The sequence below is a fragment of the Lithobates pipiens genome, unplaced genomic scaffold, assembly GCF_037356315.1.
Source record: "Lithobates pipiens isolate NorthernLeopardFrog02 unplaced genomic scaffold, aLitPip1_a1.2 Scaffold_16, whole genome shotgun sequence".
Taxonomy (NCBI): Eukaryota; Metazoa; Chordata; class Amphibia; order Anura; family Ranidae; genus Lithobates; species Lithobates pipiens.
This window is the reverse complement of record NW_027507748.1, coordinates 528,814,084-528,837,243: the sequence shown is the minus strand read 5'-3', so window position 1 is coordinate 528,837,243 and position 23,160 is coordinate 528,814,084. Positions and strand designations below refer to the sequence as shown.

At 45.9% G+C, this 23,160-nt stretch overlaps 1 protein-coding gene across 3 annotated transcripts in view; it reads left to right on the top strand.

Annotated features, from left to right (window-relative positions):
* Nucleotides 1–12,425: 12,425 nt before the first annotated feature.
* The window catches only part of VWA8 (von Willebrand factor A domain containing 8), a 678,220-nt gene continuing 667,485 nt past the window's right edge, over nucleotides 12,426–23,160 (top strand). The window contains exons 1-2 of one of the 3 annotated variants that reach the window (XM_077483183.1): nucleotides 12,426–12,555; nucleotides 19,886–20,041. In XM_077483183.1, the coding sequence (XP_077339309.1) occupies nucleotides 19,897–20,041 (145 nt within the window). In that variant the 5' untranslated portion in view covers nucleotides 12,426–12,555; nucleotides 19,886–19,896. Of the gene's footprint in view, nucleotides 12,699–19,885; nucleotides 20,042–23,160 lie in introns of all 3 variants that reach the window. The other 2 variants (XM_077483182.1, XM_077483184.1) reach the window with 2 other exon arrangements.

The window sequence follows — 23,160 nt, the reverse complement described above, 5'->3', positions numbered from 1 at the left end:
TCATGGTTTCTGACACAATGCTACTGTACAAAGACATGACAGAAGTGTACTTTTGTACACATCAAATAAAGTTTGTACAAATACAAGAAAAAGGGAGAAGTATGTAATGCACTAAATTGCGCACCACACTGCCTCTTACCACAGTTGGGAACAGACAGTTGCCGGTGAGGTAAAGTGCTCTGGCAGCTGTCTATTCCTGTGTGAATACAGCCTAAGAGCAGTTTGCGCAGCAAATATTTGCAAAACTTTTCAGCAGGCTTGGACTTTAACCACTTGCTTACTGGGCACTTAAACCCCCCTCAGTCCCAGACCAATTTTCAGCTTTCAGCGCTGATGCACTTTGAATGACAATTGCGCGGTCATACAACACTGTACCCAAATGAAATTTTTATCATTTTTTTCCCACAAATAGAGCTTTCTTTTGGTGGTATTTAGTTACAGCTCGGAGTTTTATTTTTTGCTAAACAAACAAAAAAAGATGCAAAAAAATAAAAATAAAAAAATCATGTTTTAATAGTTTGTTATAAAATTTTGCAAACGGGTCATTTTTCTCCTTCATTGAAGTGCGCTGATTAGGCGGCACTGATGGCTGCATTGGTGGGCACTGATGGGCTGCATTGGTGGGCACTGATGGGCTGCATTGGTGGGCACTGATAGGCTGCACTGGTGGGCACTGATAGGCATAGTTAAGGCGGCACTAATAGGCACAGATAAGGCGGCACCGATGGGCACAGATAAGGCGGCACTGATGGGCAAAGATGGGCACAGATAAGATGGCATGGATGGGTGGCACGGATAAGTGGCACGGATGGGTGGCACGGATGGGCACTGATAGGTACCACTGATAGATGGGACTGATGGGCACTGATAGGTGGCTCTGCTGGGCACTGATGGGCGGCACTGCTGGGCACTGATGGGCGGCACTGGGTCGCAGCACCTTTGAGGCAGATTGTGGGCACTGTGGGTGGCACTGCTGGATGGCACTGTGGGTGGCATTGTGGGTGGCACTGTGGGCACTATGGGCACTAATGGGGGGCACTGATGGGGGGCACTTACTTTTATTCAGGATGGCACGGCGGTGGGCAGGTGGGCACTGGCAGGGGGCAGGTGGTCAGCTGTATTGCTGGCCGTGATCGGGACTGATGTCCCGATCACGGCCGCCGGTGATCGGCTTTTTTTTTCTCTCCTCGCGCTGTCAGCGCGAGGAGGAATAATAGCCGATTACCGGCTCCGTTTTATCACATGATCAGCTGTCATTGGCTGACAGCTGATCACGTGATAAGGGGTCGGGATCGACCCCTTGCACGGATCGGTGATCAGGCGAGTCTCACGGACTCGCCGATCACAGAGCGCGCCGCGCGCGCCCCTCAGGGGGCGCGCAGGCTGCTCGTATCCAGGACGACGTCAATAGACGTAGTCCCGGAAATGTAGGTCCGCGCTAATGCCGTCATTTGGCAATAGCGCAGATCTGTAGTGGTTAAGGCCCCTTTCACACTTGTGTGACCTGAAAGTTGCATGATTTTTCCATGATTTGATGTTACTTGAAGCAATGCCTGTGTAATCTTGAGGACTAGGGACCTCAAGTCGCATCAAAGTTGGACCAAATTACTGCAGGGATGACTTTGAAATCGCTTCCACCCGAATTTGCACAGATATGAATGGTACTTATTACAAATCAAGGGGTACGGCTTGTCATGCGAGTTTGCAGTCCCAAGTCGCAAAAACTTGAAAGCGTGAAAGGGGCCTAAAGCACTATTCAGCTCCAGTTTCAACAACTATCTTATTTTCTGGGGACGGTTGACAGGCGGCAGAGAGGCAATATGTCACCTCTCCACTGTCTGTTTTAACCTTCTGAAGGTCAAATCACCGCACTGCATACATTGCACATGGTTGCAGGGCAACTTTACAGAAGCCCCAATAATCTAAATGGGTCACATTTGGTGGCGGTACTGTCATGTGAATGTGATAGGGGGGTTAGTCTTGCAATTACTATGAAGCAAATCATTGCAGCCACAGCAAGTGTACAGCTGGGAACAGTTTAAGTAGATGGTTGGGGGCAGCAAAACTGTGGCTTGACTGCCTGCATTTACCACCCCTTGGCCTCCTGTGTGAACAAGCCTTTAAAATATTTCATGTGTGTTATTCACCTGTAATAGCCTCTCTTGTATAGACATCCAAAAGCAATGCTACTGCTCCTGGGTGCCACAATCTTTGATCGTGTCAACAGTATCAGCAGATTCTGAGCTGTTGTTACTTAAAGCCTAAGTGCAGCCAAATCAAAAACACAAACAAAACAGTACAAGGGACATAACTTACAGTTAGTAGGATGTGTCCCTTGTACTAATTCCTCTTTTGTCAGGTGAAATCATCCTTGCCCAGCTGCTCCATTCACAGAAGCCGTACTACGTGATCTATGAATGGAGGATGTGCAGATTATTGAAAGGTCAGCTGTAGTACATCTTCTATGCAGGGCTGGACTGGGAATAAAAACCAGCCCTGGAAAAAAATTCATACCAGCCCCATAGCATTTTTATACCAGCACAACGTCATTTTCTGGTTCATTAAAGGGAAAACCATGCATTTTAAAGCACATTTGAAGAGTGTATTATATGAGGAGGAAAGAGGGACATTGCTCCAAATCAGGGACAGTTGGGAGCTACGCATGTAGGGGTGGTTTACTAATATAGGGGGAAACCTTTATATCAGTGCCCCCTTACATTGTTGTATTCACTCTCCCCTTGCGTCAGTGACCCCCCCTCAGACTGGCTTGGCGGTGCTGTCACTGACCTTCTCTCAGGTGCACCGTGCAGGGCTCAGTCAGTTGGCTCCAGCTCAGTGGCTCTGGTTTTATCCTATAGTCTCCTCTCCACAGTCCACATAAGTCTGACTTCTCCCATGACCCCCATCCTGGCAGCTCTCTCTCTCTTGACTTCTCTCCAGACTCCCTCAGAGACTGCAGACAGGATATGAGATGGTCAGAGACTGCAGACATGGTACAAGAGATGGTCAGAGACTGCAGACATGGTACAAGAGATGGTCAGAGACTGCAGACATGGTACAAGAGATGGTCAGAGACTGCAGACATGGTACAAGAGATGGCCAGAGACTGCAGACATGGTACAAAGGATGGTCAGAGAATGCAGAAATGGTACAAGGGATGGTCAGAGACTACAGACATGGTGCAAGAGATGGTCAGAGACTGTAGACATGGTACAAGGGATGGTCCGAGACTGCAGACATGGTACAAGGGATGGTCCGAGACTGCAGACATGGTACAAGGGATGGTCCGAGACTGCAGACATGGTACAAGAGATGGCCAGAGACTGCAAACATGGTACAAGGGATGGTGAGAGACTGCAGGCGTTATACAAGGGATGGTCAGAGACTGCAAATGTGATACAAGGGATGGTCAGAGACTGCAGACGTGATACAAGGGATGGTCAGAGACTGCAGACATGATACAAGGGATGGTCAGAGACTGCAGACATGGTACAAGGGATGGCCAGAGACTGCAGACATGGTACAAGGGATGGTCAGAGACTGCAGACATGGTACAAGGGATGGTCAGAGACTGCAGACATGGTACAAGGGATGGTCAGAGACTGCAGACATGGTACAAGGGATGGTCAGAGACTGCAGACATGGTACAAGGGATGGTCAGAGAATGCAGACATGGTACAAGAGATAAATGCAGCCTCACTGTGCCTATCAAATGCAGCTTTATGGTGCCCATGAATGTAGCCTCATTGTCCATCAAATGCAGCATTACTGTGCCCGTGAATGCAGCCTCACTGTGCATATACATGCAGCCCACTGTACATATGAATACAGCCCCACTGTGCATATTACAGCCCCACTGTACATATGAATGCAGCCCCATTGTGCATATGAATACAGCCCACTGTACATAAAATGCAGCCCCACTGTGCATGGCACTCACCATGGCATTGCCTCGTTTACACACAGCAGGTATCTCCCGTGGTGTGTGTCACAGAACAAACAGGAGCTGGGTCTGTGTTCGGCTGTACTGTAGCAAGGTCCCGCCCCCCTAGACCGGATCCTGTGATAGGCGAAACACTGATTCAATGAGTGTTCTATCTGCTATCACACGAGCTGGCCTGGGGGGGGCGGGACCTTGCTACAGCACAACACAGACCCAGCTACAAGATACATACCTCGAGAGATGCTGCTGTGTGTGTGACACTATGAGAAAGAGAGTGAGGGAGGCGATCGCTACAGTCAGCCACAGCTTAAAGCGGCACCTGGGGAGGCGGCCTACCGGGAAATTTCCCGGTATCCCGGTAGGCCAGTCCGGCCCTGCTTCTATGAATGGAAAGGGCGGGCATAGATGTGCACTCTTGTTGACAGCCTGTGAAAGCTCCACAGTTCTTTTAACTCCTGCAATAACAGATTATGGTGGAAATCAGTGATGGGGGTTGAAAGCATGGACATAAGGGGACCCAGATTGCAAGAAATTGTGCTGCAAGTTTACCAAGCTATTGCTAGACTTCACACATTTGTTGTACAATTGCAGGAAGTCTGCATTGTATGACTCCAGAACAACTATCTTTACAAACATTCTGCAAGTTCTGGTTCAGTTTTGTTGTGCAATAGTCATCCCACCACAGGAATCACTGTGGCTGAATTTTCATGCTGTAGACTCGCAGAGCTCTTGCTGTAGCGTCACCACTGCAACTTTGCTCTTGATAAGAGACTCACCACATAAATTTGCTACAAATTGGAAATGTGTCAACTAGAACTTGTGCTTTGAGTGCTCTGCAAGTGTACAACTTGCCAGAGAAAATGTGCAGCAAGTTACAAGACTTACAATTCAGCAAGTTATCCTTGCTATCTGGGGATTTCCCTTACTGGTGCATCTTAAAATTAGAATATCATCAAAAAGTTAATTTATAGAGCAGCTGTGCTCACGCGTATACTTAACTGGTTCCATCATTCCTCCTCCACATTGTGGGTACAAATAGAGAGCTATATTAACCCAATAGATCTCTGTGCATTGCCGTGGACACCTGCTGAATTCCTGAAAGGAGAGGTACCACTGAACGACCTTACCTGACAAACCATACAAATCTGGACCCAAATGAATTCCTCCAAGACCCTATCTCCCATGCAGGGACCCGTGACTCCACTGTTTGGAACTCCGGCTTTTCCACCGGCCCTACAGGGAGCGAGTTTTGGACCTTGGTGTAAGGAGGACCACAGGCGACTTGCCAAAGTCCTACGTTCAGACCCCTCTCTGACTCATGACATTCCCTCTGACCCATCTTATCATGCCTCTACGCACTGGCTGCAGAGACAACAGGTGATTTCCTTCATTCGCACTTTCCCATCGTTACCTAATGTACTCGCTGACTTAACGGACTTGGAGGGCATGCTGCTCCAGGCCACCCCTCCTACACATGTAGTCTCTCAATTATATTCCCTCTTACATGTGGCTTATAATCCTGACCTTCCCCCATACACACAGGCATGGGAGGAAGACCTGGGCCACTCCATCTCCCCTGTAGACTGGCAAAAGTGCTTCATACTGAGCCACAAAATGTCCATAGCCTCCAATTCTCAAGAAAAGGGGTTCAAGCTGTTGACCCGCTGGTACAGATGCCCTTCGACTTTGCACCGAATCAACTCGACACTTCCGGATACTTGCTGGCGTTACTTGTCATCTAAGGGAACCTTACTTCACATTTGGTGGGCATGCCCCCCTGTGAGGAAGTTCTGGCAAAAGATCCTTGACTTGTACTGCAAACTCATGGCGACCTCCATCGCACCCTCTCTTGAGATGGCTCTGCTATCTCTGCTCCCGGGACCATTTAAGTCAGTCAAGAAAGACGTTCTGCGTCACTTTTTGGCGGCTGCTAGAACGGTGTTGCCCAGACGTTGGAAGTCAACGAGCATGCCTTCCCTGGGGGATTGGGCAATTGAAGTGGACCGAATTAATAGGATTGGAAAGAATGTTGTCGCAGGAAACGGGTAGGGAGGAACAATTCCCTAAGACCTGGACCTCATGGTCGATGTTTCGATATTCCTCAGAGTTTATCTCATGGGCCACAGAGGACTCTACCGATACACCTGTGTGATCAGGGTGGAATGTATACTTTTTTGATCCCTAAGCTCTTTACTGTCCTGACCCCTCTTTCCTCACTCTCTTCCCCCTTTCTTCCCTCCCCTATACAAGTTGCAGTAATACCCGATTACTTAAGTTATGACCTCCAGTCTCATTATACCAGAATGGTGGCACATACAGAGCTTCCCCCCCAGAGTGAACGTTACCAGAATGAGAACAATAGCCCTAGACTACCTGTAATGAGTGGGCATCACTCGCTGAGAGGATAGTGGTGAGCACACACCCACTTTAACTTAGACTAATCATTGTAGGACTACAGGCTCTTCTACCATACTACCTAAATCGAAGCTCAAAACAAACACTTTAACCTTGTGATAGTTCGACACCACTGTAGTAGAGTGGATTTCTTTGTGGTTTCTTTTTTTATGTTTATGTAATAATGTAAAACGAATATGTTGGAATATTCTGTACTTTTTTTTTTCCCCTCCTATCTTGCTTTTATATCTCAATAAAATAAGATTGAATTAAAAAGTTAATTTATTTCAGTATTTCTATTCAAAAAGAGAAACTCATATTTTATATAGATGTGTTACACAATGAATGATATATTTCAAGTATTTCTTTCTTTTAACCAGTTCCCGACCAGCCGCCGCAGTTAAACTGAGGCAGGATGGCTCCCCTGGGCTAAGCCGTCATAGCTGTACATTGGCCCTTTAACCTCCCTGGTGGTATTCCCGAGTCAGGCTCGGCGTGGAGATTTTATACCAAAAGCGGTAACCCCGAGCCAGACTCGGGACTGCATCGCTGAATGTAGGGATCCAGCAATGTCCCCCCGCTGTAGGAGCGAGCCGTGCTCCGCTCGATCTATCACAGAGCCGATCTCTGTTCCCTGCGAGCGTTGCGACGGGCGGGAATGGAGAACGGCGCCAAATTCAAAAAGAGAAACATACAGTATAATGTAATCTTACAGATTACATTACTGTATGTAATTATTGCACACCCCCTTTGTCCCTAGTGTTCTGTCCAGTGTCCTGCATGCAGTTTTATAATATAAAAACTGTTCTTTATGCCTGGAAACTGGAGATTGTCCATAGCAACCAAAACTGTCCCTTTACATCAAAAATTATTTTAGACCAGCTAGAAAACAGTGATAATAAATTAGAATCACTCGCAGAACTGAGGGATAGCGATTTGTGGGGAGATCCATCATCAAATACTGAAAAGTAATGACAGTGACAATTCTGCAACTGAGCAAATTTCAGTGTTTTTGATTTGATTACATTATTGAATAATTCTTATTATTGTTATATTATTATTTGGTATAATTATTTATAGTTATTTATTATATTATAATTTATGATTTCATTTTTCAAACTTTATCATACCCAGGATGTCTGCTAGACTCTGGTTTGGACAGATTTAAGTGAGTTATTCCTTAAGCCCCATACACACTATCAGATTTTCTGCTGATTTTTTCCTTCAGATTTACCAAAACCATGTAGTGCAAGGACCTGCCTGACTGCATACAAATTGAAACTTTTAAGGTTTGACCTCATATTATATGGTTTTGGTAAATCTGAAGGAAAAAAATCAGCAGACAATCTGATAGTGTGTATGGGGCTTAACACTTACAGGACTGCAATATAAAACGCCAGATTTTCATGCAAAATAATTGTACTGCTTTCAGCACCTAAAATCTGAAATAATCATACCGCCAGGGAGGTTAAGACGCTGTAGGAGCCGCACGCCCACAGCATGTCCCCAGAGCCAATGCGAGTGCCCGATGGCCGTCGGGCACCCGTGATCACTTGTGACAGAGCGAGAACCAGGATCTGTGTGTGTAAGCACACAAATCCCGGTCCTGTCAGGGGAGAGGAGACAGATTGTATGTTCATGTTAAGTATGAACACCAATCGGTCTCCTCCCCTAGTCAGTCCCATCCCTCCCACAGTTAGAACACACCTAGGGAACACAGTTACCCCTTGATCGCCCCTAGTGTTAACCCCTTCCCTGACAGTGACATTTATACAGTAATCAGTGCATTATTATAGCACTGATTGCTGTATAAATGTCACTGGTCCCAAAAATGTGTCAAAAGTATCAGATTTTTCTGCCGTAATATTGCAGTACCACTAAAAATCATAGATTGCAGCCATTACTAGTAAAAAAAAATAATAATATTAAAAAACGCCATAAATCTATCCCCTATTTTGTAGACCATAACTTTTGCGCAAACCAATCAATATACGCTTATTGTAATTTTTTTATCAAAAATATGTAAAAGAATACATATCGGCCTGAACTGCGGAAATTTTTTTTTTCAAATTTGGGATATTATAGCAAAAAGTAAAAGATATTGGGGTTGATTTACTTACTAAAGGCAAATCCACTTTGCACTACAGTGCAGTCGCTGTAGATCTGAGGGGGAAGCTCTGAAATCAGGTGAAGCTCAGCTGAATTTATCATCCAATCACGTGCAAGCTAAAATGCTGTTTCTTATTTCCTTTGCATTTCCCCCTCGGATCTACAGTGACTTTACTTCCAAGTACACTTGTATCGCACAGTGTATTTGCCTTTAGTAAATAACCCCCATTGTTTGTTTTTTTCAAAATTGTTGCTAGTCTTTTGTTTATAGCGCAATAAAAACTGCAGAGGTGATAAAATACCACCAAAAGAAAGCTCTATTTGTGGGAAAAGAAGGATGTCAATTTTGTTTGGGTACAGTGTTACACCACCACGCAATTGTCAGTTAAATGACGCAGTGCTACATTCTTCTGGTGCTGAAGTGATTAGTGTTGATGAGTATGGCTTACAACTAGTGAAAATTCAAAATTCAGTATCTAAGAAAATTATAATATTACATAAGACCAGTCAAAAAAGGATTTTTTGTATGTCCATGTACAGTATAGTATGCACTCAGTACTTGGTCGGGGCTCCTTTTGCATGAATGTGACCTGGCATGGAGGCGATTAGTCTGTGGCACTGCTGAGGTGTTATGGAAGCCCAGGTTGCTTTGATGGTGGCCTTCAGCTCATCTGCATTGTTGGGTCTGGTGTCTCATCTTCCTCTTGATAATACCCCACAGATTCTCTATGGGGTTTAGGTCAGGCGAGATTGCTGGCCAATCAAGCACAGCGGTACTATAATCATTAAACTAGGTATTGGTACTTTTGGCAGTGTGGGTAGGTGCCAAGGCCTGCTGGAAAATTAGATAAGCCTCTCAAAAAAGCTGGTCAGCAGAGGGATGCATGAAGTTCTCTAGAATTTTCTGGTAGCGGGCTTTTGACTTGATAAAACACCAGCAGATGACATGGCTCCCCAAATCATCACTGACTGTGGAAAGTTCACACTGGACCTCATGCAACTTGGATTCTGTGCCTCTCCACTCCCACTCTTCCTTCAGACTCTGGGACCTTGATTTCCAAATGAAATGCTAAATTTTCCACAGTCTGTGATGATTTGAGGAGCCATATCATGTGCCATGTGTGGTGCAGAGCTGCCCCAGATTTGGTTTTTAGTAAATAACCCCCACTGCTTTAACATTTAGGTTTAAAGCAGGGATGCCCAACCAGTGGCCTGCAGAGCCCTCTGATGTGGCCCGCGACCTCCTGCTCTGGGATGGCTGGTTGACAAGCCCAGATTGCAGGTTCTCGACCTGGCATCACAGAGCATCAGTGTTGTGAATGAAGCCAGCGGTAGAGGAAGCAAGCGTTTACGTAGCAGAGCCACATAAGGCACTGCTTCCTGTATAGCGCCACCTCCTGTCACAGACAGAGTGATACCAAATGCACTCTGCCTAAAACAGCAACAGCTGGCGATACCCAAGTTGAAGACTGTTATTAAAGGTATGTTTAATACTATAATCTGCAGTGGTTACTGGGCTGCTTTCAAACTGCACTGAGCCATAGGCCTCCGTTATTACCTACGGGTTTGGTGTGCTTCCAGAAAGTGCACATCACCTGCAGGATATAATAGAATTCTATGGCAAAGTGCAGCTAACCCCAATAAAAGCCAGAAGTGCACTGCTCTGGGTAGACCACAGCACATCAGTGTGAAAGCAGCCTTAGGCCCTTTCACATGATTGGTCTGACCCAATCAGACCCTCCATTCACCTCTATGGAGCAGAAAATGTAAACAGACTTGTGTCCATTTACACCTGCATACCTTCAATCCGATCTGCTAAAAGAAGAAAAAAACAGAAGGGGATCTGCCCCCTTCCATCTGGACGGATAGGAGGGCCCATAGAGTAGAGTGGGCTGTGTCCGCTCTGCATATGCAGAGTGTACATGGACCTGTCATCCGCCCACTCTGCTCATTGTGGCCCGCGACTGGTTACCAAGTCACTTAAGTGGCCATTGCTCTTCAAAAGGTTGGCCATCCCTGGTTTAAAGTATATTGAGAATTTAAAGTCATACCTCCCAGCTTTGAACTTGAGAATGAGGCACATCAGGGATATAGTGACCTGTGGCACGCTATACAAAAAGTGCTTGTGACCAAACATTAGAATGAGAGGGGCTTAAGAGCCATGGTTAAACAAAACCTGGCTTCCTTGTACCTATAAAATATGGTTTGATTGCTGTGCCATAAACTGGAGTCTCCAGTGTGAACCAACTCTTAGGGAGAGAGAATGGTTTATCTTTGACATTTTAACAGGGGCGTTGACTTTTTATATCCACTGTATCTCACAATCACCACCACAGACAGAAATCCACTTCATGTGCAAGCCCAGTTATTGCCTTGTAAAAGTAGCTGTGACATAATCGCTGTGTGGTAGGTAGCCTGTGAGAGCAGAGCTGTGGGAGAGACCCAGTAATAACACTCCACACATTACAGGGTGCCTGCAGAAAACTATATGAGGGGAGCAGAGACAAGACCAGTCACCCTCTGCAAGGAGAGAGAGAAGCAGTGAGAAGTCTCTATTATAGGAGGCTCCTACAAAGTCTCACACTGCATTCCTTAACAGATGTGGGAGAAATACACAGAGAAAACCAAGATTCCAGGAACAATACACATGACTCCTGCATTTAGACATTATCTCAGCCTGGAGCTCAGCTATAAAGAAAACATGATGGTTGTTAGACATTGGAGGCATCCAGAGACAAGCCATCAGAGCCCTCCCCTGTACAGACAGCACCCATGCCATCAGAGCCCTCCCCTGTACAGACAGCGCCCATGCCATCAGAGCCCTCCCCTGTACAGACAGCGCCCATGCCATCAGAGCCCTCCCCTGTACAGACAGCACCCATGCCATCAGAGCCCTCCCCTGTACAGACAGCACCCAAGCCATCAGAGCCCTCCCCTGTACAGACAGCACCCATGCCATCAGAGCCCTCCCCTGTACAGACAGCGCTCATGCCATCAGAGCCCTCCCCTGTACAGACAGCGCCCATGCCATCAGAGCCCTCCCCTGTACAGACAGCGCCCATGCCATCAGAGCCCTCCCCTGTACAGACAGCACCCATGCCATCAGAGCCCTCCCCTGTACAGACAGCACCCATGCCATCAGAGCCCTCCTCTGTACAGACAGCACCCATGCCATCAGAGCCCTCCCCTGTACTGACAGCACCCATGCCATCAGAGCCCTCCCCTGTACAGACAGTGCACATGTCATCAGAGCCCTCCCCTGTACAGACAGTGCCCATGCCCTCAGAATTCTCCCCTGTGCAGACAGTGCCCATGTCATCAGAGCCCTCCCCTGTACAGACAGTGCCCATGTCATCAGAATCCTCCTCTGTACACACAGTGCCCATGCCATCAGAGCCCTCCCCTGTGCAGCCAGTGTCCATGCCATGAGAGACCTCCCCTGTACACAAAGTGCCTATGCCATCACAGCCCTCCTTTGTACAGTGCCCATGCCATCAGAGCCCTCCCCCGTACACACAGTGCCTATGCCATCAAAATCCCCCTCCCCCTTTTCAGACTGTACCCATACCATGAGAGTCCTCCCCTATGCAGACAGTACCCATGCCATCAGCATTCTCCCCTGTGCAGACAGCGCGAATGCCATCAAAATTCCCCCTTTGCAGACAGCGTCCATGCCATGCGAACCCTCCCCTGTACACACAGTACCCATACTATTAGAGCCCTTCCCTGTACAGACAGTGCCCATGCCACCAGAATGCTGCCCTGTGCAGACAGTACCCATGACATCAGAGCCCTCCCCTGTACACAGTTCCAATGTCATCAGAGCCCTCCCCTGTACACAGTGCCCATGTCATCAGAGCCCTCCCCTGTACACAGTGCCCATGCAATCCACTAAACACTCTCAGATACATTCAAGCCCTCCGCTCTAGTTGTGTTGGGACGGTCACGTGCTCCTATGACATGACGTGATCGGGTCACATGACGTCCCTGTGGCTGCGCAGACTCCGCTGTCACCCGCTCTGTAATCTGCTATAAGTCAGGAGAGGGTGAAGAGTTTCCGGGCGGACTTTGTGCTTTTCATTATTCCTTCCCCCGTAGCTTATGAGCCGGTGAGGTGACAGAAGGTCTGGGGTCGCGGAGGAGTCGGGAAGTGACAGAGTGAGAAGCTGGGGAGGGCAATGTTATCATAGACTCTGTATTGGTGATACACGTGGGCTGACCGGCAGTGACCGGGCACAGCGGGCTCACATAGGTGACATATCAGCAGACATTCTGCTTACACCCCAGACAGGCAGACAATAACACAGTTGTATAGTCATTAAAAATAACATTGTAAACAGTATGGACCTCTGACAGCCCCCTATAACAGCAGCACTCAGATTAGGAGATGGAGAAGCAGCACTGGCAGCCAATCAGATGTTCTGCATGCAAAGAAGGAACCTGCCAATAGGAGAGGAGAGCATTCTGCTAAATCTATTAGTCTGCTGATGCTCCCTCTCTGCCCAATCACAGGCTAGGGGAAGGCCACCTGTGTGACATCTTTATTCCGTAGAGAATAGTCTGGTCACTAGCCCTTCCATGGGCTGTATAAACCTCAGGATAGGCATAGGAATCCTTTACCCAGTAAAACAGCGCCCATAAGCCTTGGTTCACCAGAAGTTAATGCAAGTTGCAATGCCATTTTAAACGAGTAGTGCAGGAACCTTTTTGAAGGTCGTTTGTAACTTAGTCCTTAGGATTTGAATGGTTAGGGTGCGACTTGTCATGCGGTTTGAACTGTCAAATCGCACTGGTGCAAACCAAGGCTACCTGTTTCAAGTTCAGCTTTAAAGTGGAATTAAACTCATAGAAATACCTTCTCATTCCAGCAATGCGGTGGTTAATCCCTCTCTAGCCAATGTCATCTTTTCCTCTGCTACTTCCATGTGCCAGGTCTCTGGATTGGTTGGTTGTGGGGAATGATGTCATGTAGCATATTCAAATGGGAGTCTATCATTCCGGCACAGCTGGAGTGTGACAGGAATGCAGGCAGAGCTGCGCATGTGCAGCTCAGTGTGTATTCAATGTAAGTCTGTGAATGAGCATGGCATGTCTCTTCAGCAACAAAGATTTGCCTGCTCGTTTTTTTTATTAGTCAGGTTTACTTCCACTTTAAGGTTCTTTTCACACAGGGAGGACTCAGTTTTGATCAGCACAAGATTTCCCCACTGATCCCCTGCGGATCAGAGCGAGCAGTAAGGATGAGCTCTGGCATGTTGGTGCAGCCCACATGCAGAGCCCGCCAGGAAATCGGCACTGCGCTGCGCTGCGCTAATCACAGGCAGTGAGACATTGCCCGATCTCTGCAGCCATGCATTGGGGCAATGTCTCCTTGCCTGTGATTAGCACACTGCGGTGCCGACTTCCTGGCGGGCACTGCATGTGGGCTGCACGAACACGCCTGAGCTCATCCTACAGTTTCTGCATAGAGGATACAGACAGAGCTCACTCTGCTCTATGGGTACCCGGGTGTAAACAGACTCCACTGTCCATTTACACCCAACTGCCCTCCGATCCGATCAGGTAGAGGTGGATGGATCCCCTTCCACAAAAAAACAAAAAACAAAAAAAAAACAGATTTGATTGGAGGTAGGTGGATGTAAATGGACACAAATCTAAAAGTAGAACTGAGGGCAAAATATATGTTTTTTCAGTTTGGATAGAATAAAGCCTCGTACACACAATCAGATTTTTGGATGACCATTCATCCTTCTTTTTTTTTTTTTTTTTGCATGCTAATCTCATGTCGAAAAGGGAAGAGGTTACTCACTGTACGAAAATTCTCTTATGACAGAATACAACTTCAGCAGTGCCGTAATGTGTTAAACCTTTTTGTATGTATTCTTTAGTTTCCGAGCATATGTAATCTTGCTCTTACGATTTTCTTTGGACAAAAAACGTACGTTGAGTTTGCATCGGACAAAAATTTTATAGTCTGCACATTCCAGTTCTTGTCAGGCAAAAATCGGAATCGGCTCTAGAAAGCACAAAATTGGCAGACCTCGTTCATTGGACTAAATTTTACTTCCAATTTTCGTGATTTAGAGCTGCATGATTAATCATTAAAAATTGTGCAGCTCTTTTCGAAAGTCGATTCAAACCCCCACCCCCCCGATCTCTATGCAGAATTCCTGATTAAGGCTACTTTCACACTGGAATGCTCAGCGCGCTGGCGGTAAAGTGGCGCTATATTTAGCGGCGCTTTACCATCGTTTTAGGGCGCTGATCGGCGGCTAGCGGGGCAGTTTTAACCCCCGATAGTGGCCGAAAAAGGGTTAAAACCGCTTTTCTGGTGGGTTTGGAGCGCTACCCCATTGTTTTCAATGGAAAGGGGTGCTTTAGGAGCGGTAAATACACTGCTCCTACATAGCTCCAAAGATGCGGCTTGCAGGACTTTTTTGACCTTCCTGCAAGCGCACAGCTCCAGTGTGAAAGCCCTCAGGGCTTTCACATTGGAGTGCACTGAGTGGCTCTTTCAGGGCGCTTTGCAGGCGCTATTTTTAGCACTTTAGCGCCTGCAAAGCGCCTCAGTGTGAAAGGGGCCTAATTCATGTAACAAATGTAGAGCGTTTTCTGCTCACTCAGCTGTCAAAAGGGGAAAAAGAAACAAAAAAAAAAAACGGGCAGTTTATCACAACATTGTCCATGCTGTTAGGGAACTATAAACATTGTAGCTTTTCTTGGATCAAAGGAATGAACTGCCTGAAAATGAGGGAAGCTTAACCCCTTAAAGACTAAACCTTTTTCTGACACTTGTTTCTTACAAAGTTAAAGTGGTTGTAAACCCTTACAAATCACTTTGACCTACAGGTAAGCCTAGATTAAGGCTTTCCTTTAGGTCCAAGAAATATCTCCTAAACCTACATGGTTTAGGAGATATTTACTAAAAGACAGGCACCCCTGTCTACGGTGCATGCTCCATAGACAATGGCATGCAGGCGCACTATCGCTGTTAGCAGCATGGCGCTGCTAACGGCGATATGCCATTAGTGGCGGCTCCCATGCGCATGTGTGGGAGTGACGTGCTGTGAGTGGCCGGAGCAGTGATACCCGGAAGAATATGGATGCTCCGTACTACAGGGGACAGCGGTGACATCGCTGGCTCTTATATCAGGTAAGTGACATATAATGGGCTACTATGTGATGCATAGTAGCCCATTATGCTTTACCTTTGCAGGGAGACAAAGAAGAGGTAAACCCATCAGGGTTTACTTCCTCTTTAAAATCAGTATTTTTTGCTAGAAAGTTACTTGGAACCCCCAAATATATATAAATATATATATATATATAATTTGCAGAGACCTTAGGGAATAAAATGGTGGTAGTTGCAATATTTTATGTTACACTGTATTTGTGCAGCAGTCTTTGTTCCTTGCAAAAAAAATTTATGATTCTCATTTTTAGCCAGAATCGTGCAGCTCTATCGTGTGTACGGGCCTTAAGGGTGGGATATTATATATGTAAGGTTTTTTTTGGCCATCTGTGTCCTATTGAGGATATTTCCCTTCACATTTTGTCTTCTAGCCATAACAGGAAGTTACAGGAAATCCCTGGTAGTCACCGCAATTTGTGTCACTGCAATTTCCCCTCTATTTCTGTTCTGGTAAACACACAAAATTTTTATTTTATTTTCTGCTGTCACTTTTGGTGATAACAGTCACCTGGACAAATAAAGGAGGTTAGGGCTCTTTCACACTAATGCACTTTTGATGCATTCCCATTGACTTACAATGCAAGGTGCCTCTTTGGTGCGCTTTTCCAATACTGCACCAAAGATGCTGCTTGCAGGACTTTTCAAAGCGTAGTGTGAACAGTTAAGCTAGGTTTGCACTGTGCGGGGTAGTTGTGGTTGCAGGAATCAATGCTATATCCACCAACCAGCCACAGTCATAACATGCTGCTCTAGAGACTTGCAGGGCTACCATTCATTCTTAACCACTTGCCGCCCGCCCTATTACAAATTGACGGCGGCAAAGTGGTTTCATAATCCTAACCGGACGTCATATGACGTGATTAGGATTATGAGCCGCTGCGCGCCCCCGGGGGTGCGCATCGCGGCGATCGTTGTTGCGGGGTGTCAGTCTGACACCCGGCAACTACGATCTCGGTAAAGAGTCTCCGACGGAGACTCTTTACCATGTGATCAGCCGTGTCCAATCACGGCTGATCACAGTGTAAATGGGAAGAGCCGGTGATCGGCTTTCCCTCAATCGCGTCTGTCAGACGCGAGTAGAGGAGAGCCGATCGGCTGCTCCTCTGACAGGGGGGGTCTGTGCTGATCGATTATCAGCACAGCCCCCCCGAGGATGCCCACACTGGACCACCAGGGACACCACTAGACCACCAGGGAAAAGGTAATAAAAATCCATAATCCTCCCTAGACCACCAGGGTGCCAGTCAGCACAATGGGTGCCAATCAGTGCCCATAATGGATGCCAATCAGTGGCCACAATGGGCATCACTGATTGGCATGCATTATTGTTTGGCACTGATTGGCATCCATTACTATAACACCGATGCCGCCTATGAGTGCCCACCTGTGCCGCCTATGAGTGCCCACCTGTGCCGCCTATCTATGCCCACCTGTGCCGCCTATCTATGCCCACCTGTGCCGCCTATCTATGCCCACCTGTGCCGCCTATCTATGCCCACCTGTGCCGCCTATCTATGCCCACCTGTGCCGCCTATCCATGCCCATCCGTGCCGCCCATCTGTGCCAGCTATCAGTGCCAATTTGTGCCACCTATCAGTGTCCGTCCGTGTCGCCCATCCGTGTCGCCCATCAGTGCCGCCTATCAGTGCCACTTCATTGGTGCCACATTGGTGCCCATCAGTGCCACCTTATCAGTGCCCATCAGTGTAGCCCCATCAGTGCCCATCAGTGAAGGAGAAAACGTACTTATTTACAAAGTTTTGAAACTGAAACAAAAAAAAACATTATTTTTTTCAAAATTTTCGGTATTTTTTTATTTGTAGCGCAAAAAATAAAAACCGTAGAGGTGATCAAATACCACCAAAAGAAAGCTCTATTTGTGGGAAAAAAATGATAAAAATTTCATTTGGGTACAGTGTAGCATGACCGCGCAATTGTCATTCAAAGTGCGACAGCGCTGAAAGCTCAAAATTGGTCTGGGCAGGAAGGTGTTTAAGTGCCCTGTATTGAAGTGGTTAATGGCACCCCCATGTATTAACCCGCAGAATGCTTGCGGGTGCAAGAACCACAATGTAATCGCATGGTGCAATAGCCTCATGCTATTTCCCTGTGGCCTTTTTTCTAAAAAGGTGCAACCATCTTTTTTTTTTTTTTTTGCAAGAAATGCAGGCACGGCAGCCCATTTAAATTGTTTGCTGTGCCTGTGCAAACGCAGGCCACAAACCCACACAGGTTTGAACCTAGGGTTAAATGGGGGATCATTTTCATGTGATTTTGTCACCTTGTTAAAGCACGGCTGAAGCACACTAGTGTGAAAGAGGCCTAAATCTCCCTAAGTCCCCTTTCACACTGAGGCATTTTTTTAGGCGTTTTAGTGCTATAAATAGCCTCTAAATAGGGCCTGAAAACTGCCTTCCATTAATTTCAGTGTGTCTTTTTACACATGGGTGGTGCGCTTGTGGGACATTAGGAAAGGTCCTGCAAGCAGTATATATGGGGCGGTTTGGGAGCCCTGTATACAACGCTCCCAAAACGCCCTGCCCATTGAAATAATGGGCAGCGTTTCCAAAGGGGTTAAAGTGGAAGTAAACTCCCCTATCGTTTTCAGCCAAGGAAGCTGCCATCTTTGCCTCTGTTTAATCTTCAACTGCTATGGTGCTGCACATGTGATTCGTTATGACACCAGCCATTGGATGGTTTGATAGTTTGGCCGAGAGCACAGCCAATGTGCAGTTAGCATTCCCGGCATGCCTTTTTTTTTTTTTTTAACTGTTCCCGCTAGCACCTGAAAATCGCTGCTAAAAGGAGCGGTGCTTTAGGGCCAACGCAGTTGCGGCCCCAATGTGAAAGGTGTCTAACAGTAAGGCTGGGATTACACTGACTGCATAGCTTGTCGCGCTTCTGAAATACCATGGTGGATCTATCACTTTTCAGAGCTGTATGACAGGTGGTGAGGAGGTGATATGCCACCTGCTCACTGCTTATTTTAACCCTCAAAATGCTGGTTCACCATCCCAGAAGGCTGGATGCTGTGCGGCACCAGTCACTTGAATGGGTTGGTGGTGGTGCTGCCCACAAACGCATCGCTGGGATAATTTTTGCTGCACCTGCAATGTCTGGTCACTCGCCCACTTGCCTTTTAGGCCTCATGCACACCAGACATTAAAATAACATTATGAAAACTTCAGTAGCTCTGCAGTGAGTTTTTTCAATATTTTTGCAATAGCGTCTTTTAGCGTGTTTTAGCATATTTTTTTTTTTTTTGAGTAAAACATTTAAAATTTTTTTTTTTTTTCAATGGATCGATAACATTACATGCTGGTGAGCGACATTTTTGAGTGTTTATCAACGTTTATCAGCGTTAGAGCATTGAACCCACTATTTTTTTTTTTTTTTTTTTTCACTGCTCAGGCGCCACTGCCCAAAACTGCTGATAACAGCCTATGTGTGCATGGACACATAGGATAACATGATGGAGTGTTTAATGACTGTAGGAAAAAACATCTACAGCCAAAAACAGCTGCTGTAAAAATGTAAAAAAAAACAAAAATATCCAGTGTGCATGAGGCCTTAAAGTAGGGCAAGTATTTGTGTCCATGCAGTTGTTGCATCCCAATAAACGTACATGGGCTGCCTGCACACAGCACTTGTCGACAAATATACAAACATCCCCTTTACTGTGTAGGGGCCTCAGTGCCCATGCGAATGAGGCTTTATACAGAGCATCAAGCAATAAAGGATGGTTTAAACAAGCCCTTAAAACAGATGTGCCTCAGCATCGTAGTATCACCTGGCATGAATTTAGAACGTTGCCAGCTCCCACCCAATTTATATCCTGATGCAGTTAATGTGAACCATGCTGGTGTTAAAACCACAACATTCATATTAGTAATACACCTTTCAGGGCACAATTTTGTAATCAAAAGCTTTTAACATTCTTATGCACATACATATACATGTGGTTGGCAACAATATGTGTTGGGGAACAGAAGGAGCAGGATGTATAAGCAAAACAAAGTTCCTGATACATAAGCAACCGCTTTAGAACTCAAAAGACCTATTACTTTTGTGAAGGGTTAACTGAAATAAAATGCACCTCTATTAAGTCCTGTTGACAATCCAATAGTTAAAATATTCACATGTATGTAATTGAATCTTTAGTGCATATGGAAATGACAGCAAATATTATTTTTCTTTTTAATGTCTTTGTACTAGCCTGAGAGGTTTATGTTTATCATTGTACCTAGATCGGTATCCCATGCAGTCCCTGCTTCGTCTTTCATCTACTGGGACACTCCCAACATCCTCTTTGCGCAGGGTGAGATGTCTGTTCAACCAATTACTGAATTATCGGGGTATCATTCCTCAGCCCGTCCTTCTAAAGAGCCACACAACATCTACAGGTATGGTTAACAAATACTGGCATCGGTAGGTCTTACATCTTACAAAGCATTTATAAACAATAACACTCAAGTGCTTTAAAGCCCAGCTCCATCCATACCAGGTTTACTCGTTTTGGAAAAAGTAAGGATCAAATCTCTTCTTATTTCTGTGTGTGTATGGTCCCATTGGGGAGGTTTGCCCCCTCTTCTTGTCCTGGTCACCGGGTAAATTTCTTTCACAGAAGGATGTGGAGATGCTGAGCTTTAAAGAATATGTTAACCTAACATTTTATATTCCTGATATGTGCCTGCTGTACCATGTACTTGTATGACAAAGTATCCTGTTCTTTGTAGTGTATCAATAAAACTTAAACACAAAATAAAATCCAATGAGCAGCAGCTTAAAGTGAGATATTCAAAAATAAAACTTAAAAGGAAGAAGCCGCGCTAAGTCCAATTTATATAATTGATTGTATAAATGAATATCATCTCTCATATGGCAAAAAAAAAGTTGCATAATATTCAGATTCTTCTAATATTAACACCACAGTGAATTTGTTCAACAAAAATGGGCCACCGCCTTTAAAAACACTTGCTTATCAGATGGAAAGCAAAACCAGGCATGTGGCTATAGCCCAGCCAAGGCCTTTGCTTGCACAGAAGATCGTGGATATAAGCTCTGGATGGATGGCTGCATCGATATATCCAAACACCGATGATACTGCTCAATCCAGGACCATTCGTTCAGCAACCCACTCAGCAGTAAACCCAGAAGGAGAGAACTACCATAGTGTAATATTGCCTGACTTGTTATTTATTGTATAAAATACATTACACTTGCATTGCATTCAATTTAAAAATCGTGCCTAAAATAATAGAGCCGGCTGGCTACAAACTCCCGTCCTCCTAACGAGACATTGTGGTGACATTAGCGCCCAAAAGCCGCCGATCAGCGCCCTAAAACTTCACAAACAGTGCATGCGTTTCCAGTCCACACATTACTAGAGAAGCTTATTTATAGCAAATGGGATCATCCGGATAAGCATTTTCTCCCTCCAAAGAGATTCTCAGTTCTCTATCCTATGGAGGAAAAATTCACCAAAAAAAGGAAAGTTCCAGCAGTAGATGCTGCGATTTCCAGTGTGAATAAAAGTTTAACTTGTCCAGTGGACAATGCACAAATGCTAAAGGATCCAACAGATAAAGTCTGGAATTCCTGTTAAAATCCTCTTTTTCTTTAGCAGGTACTGCTGCTCAGCCTGCAATTGCAGCTATAGGCATCTATCAGTCCTTAAAAGACCAGTTCACAGAGGTCCTTTACGAGCTCCTTGCACAACAGGCCAGTGAGTTGGGCAATTGACCAAAAGCATTATGTTTTGCCATAGATGCTATGAAGGATTCTATTCACCAGGCATCTTGCCTTGCACTTGTGCTAGTACACATGCTTAGGACCCTTTGCTTAAATGGTTGGTCTGCTGAAGCACCCTGCAAAAACCTACTGTCTAGTTTCCCATTTCATGGGGAGCGACTATTTGGCGATGATTTGGATAAATACTTCAAAACAATTTAAAGTGGAAAGAGTACTCTTTTGCAAGTCAAAAAGTATAAATGCCCTTCATTTAAATGGACTTTCTTTCCTGCGCCAAGCGCATCCGCCTCTAGGCAGTGGTGACTGCTTCTACTATCAGATTCCAGAGGAAAATCGCAGGGTCTGGCCCAGGCTCAAAGGAAGACCTGGAGCCGCAAGACTACAAAGCAGAGTACTAAGACCTCTTCATGAAGAGGCGTCTCCCCACACCAAGGTGGGGGGGGAGACTTCTGCATTTCACAGAAGTCTGGCTGATGGAAACTCAGGACAGATGGGCTCTCTCCACAGTGACTCTAGGATACAAACTAGAGTTTCCGGGGTTTCCACCATCTCAGTTTCTGAAATCAAACATTCCCAAGGATCCAGGGAAAAGACAATCCCTGTTTCAAGTATTAGACTGATTATTGACTCAAGGGGTAATCGTATAGATCTCCACAGAAGAACAGGTTTAGGTTTCTATTCAAACCTGTTTACGGTACCAAAACCGAACGGGAGATGTCGGGCCCATTCTGGATCTAAAAAAAATCTAAATCGGTTCCTAAAACATTAGCTCATTTCGAATGAAGTCGATCAGGTCCGTGGTCTCCATCCTACAGGGTGGAGAACTTCTGGCGTCCATCGACATCAGGGACGCATATATGCATGTCACTATATTTCCCGCTCACCAATGGTTTCTGCGATTTGAAGTGGAACAACGGCACTTTCAGTTTGCGCCCTTACCCTTTGGGCTAGCCACAGCACCACGGGTATTCACAAAAATACTGGCCCCACCTCTAGCCAGGTTGAGGGCACAGGGCATAACAGTGTTGGCATACCTAGACGATCTATTGTTAATAGACCAGTCAGTGACTCGCTTAAGTCAAAGCGTACGCATTACAACCAGTTACCTGGAAAGTCTTGGTTGGATCCTTAACCTAGAGAAGTCTTCCTTAAAACCATTAAGAAGGCTGGATTACTTAGGCCTGATCATAGATACAGCCTAGAAAAGGGTGTTCTTGCCTGCAGAAAAGATCAGCTCCATACAAGAGCTGGTATGAATGGTCAGGTCAAAAGCAAATCCTTAAATTCGCCTTTGCATGAGGTTGTTAGGAAAGATCGTAGCTTCATTCGAAACAGCTCCCTATGCCCAGTTCCATTCAAGACTGTTGCAAAACAGAATCCTCTCTGCTTTGGACTTACCAACGCGACTGTCCCCAAGAGTGTCTCAAAGTCTCAGTTGGTGGTTACAAAGCCAGAATTTGCTGACAGTTAAATCCTTCAGACCAACAATCTGGAAAGTAGTAACGACAGATGCCAGCCTCTCAGGCTGGGGAGCGCTACTAGAGGAGACGACTGTCCAGGGACAGTGGTCAAAACTCGAAAGAGCCCTGCCCATCAACATCCTAGAGATTCGAGCAGTGTATCTGGCTATGAAAACCTGGACCTCCAGATTAAAGAATTGTCCAGTCTGGATTCACTGGGACAATGCCACGGCTGTGGCTTATATCAATCACCAAAGAGGCACCAAGAGTCTCTCAGCTTAAAGAGAGGCGAACCATATCCTAAAATGTCC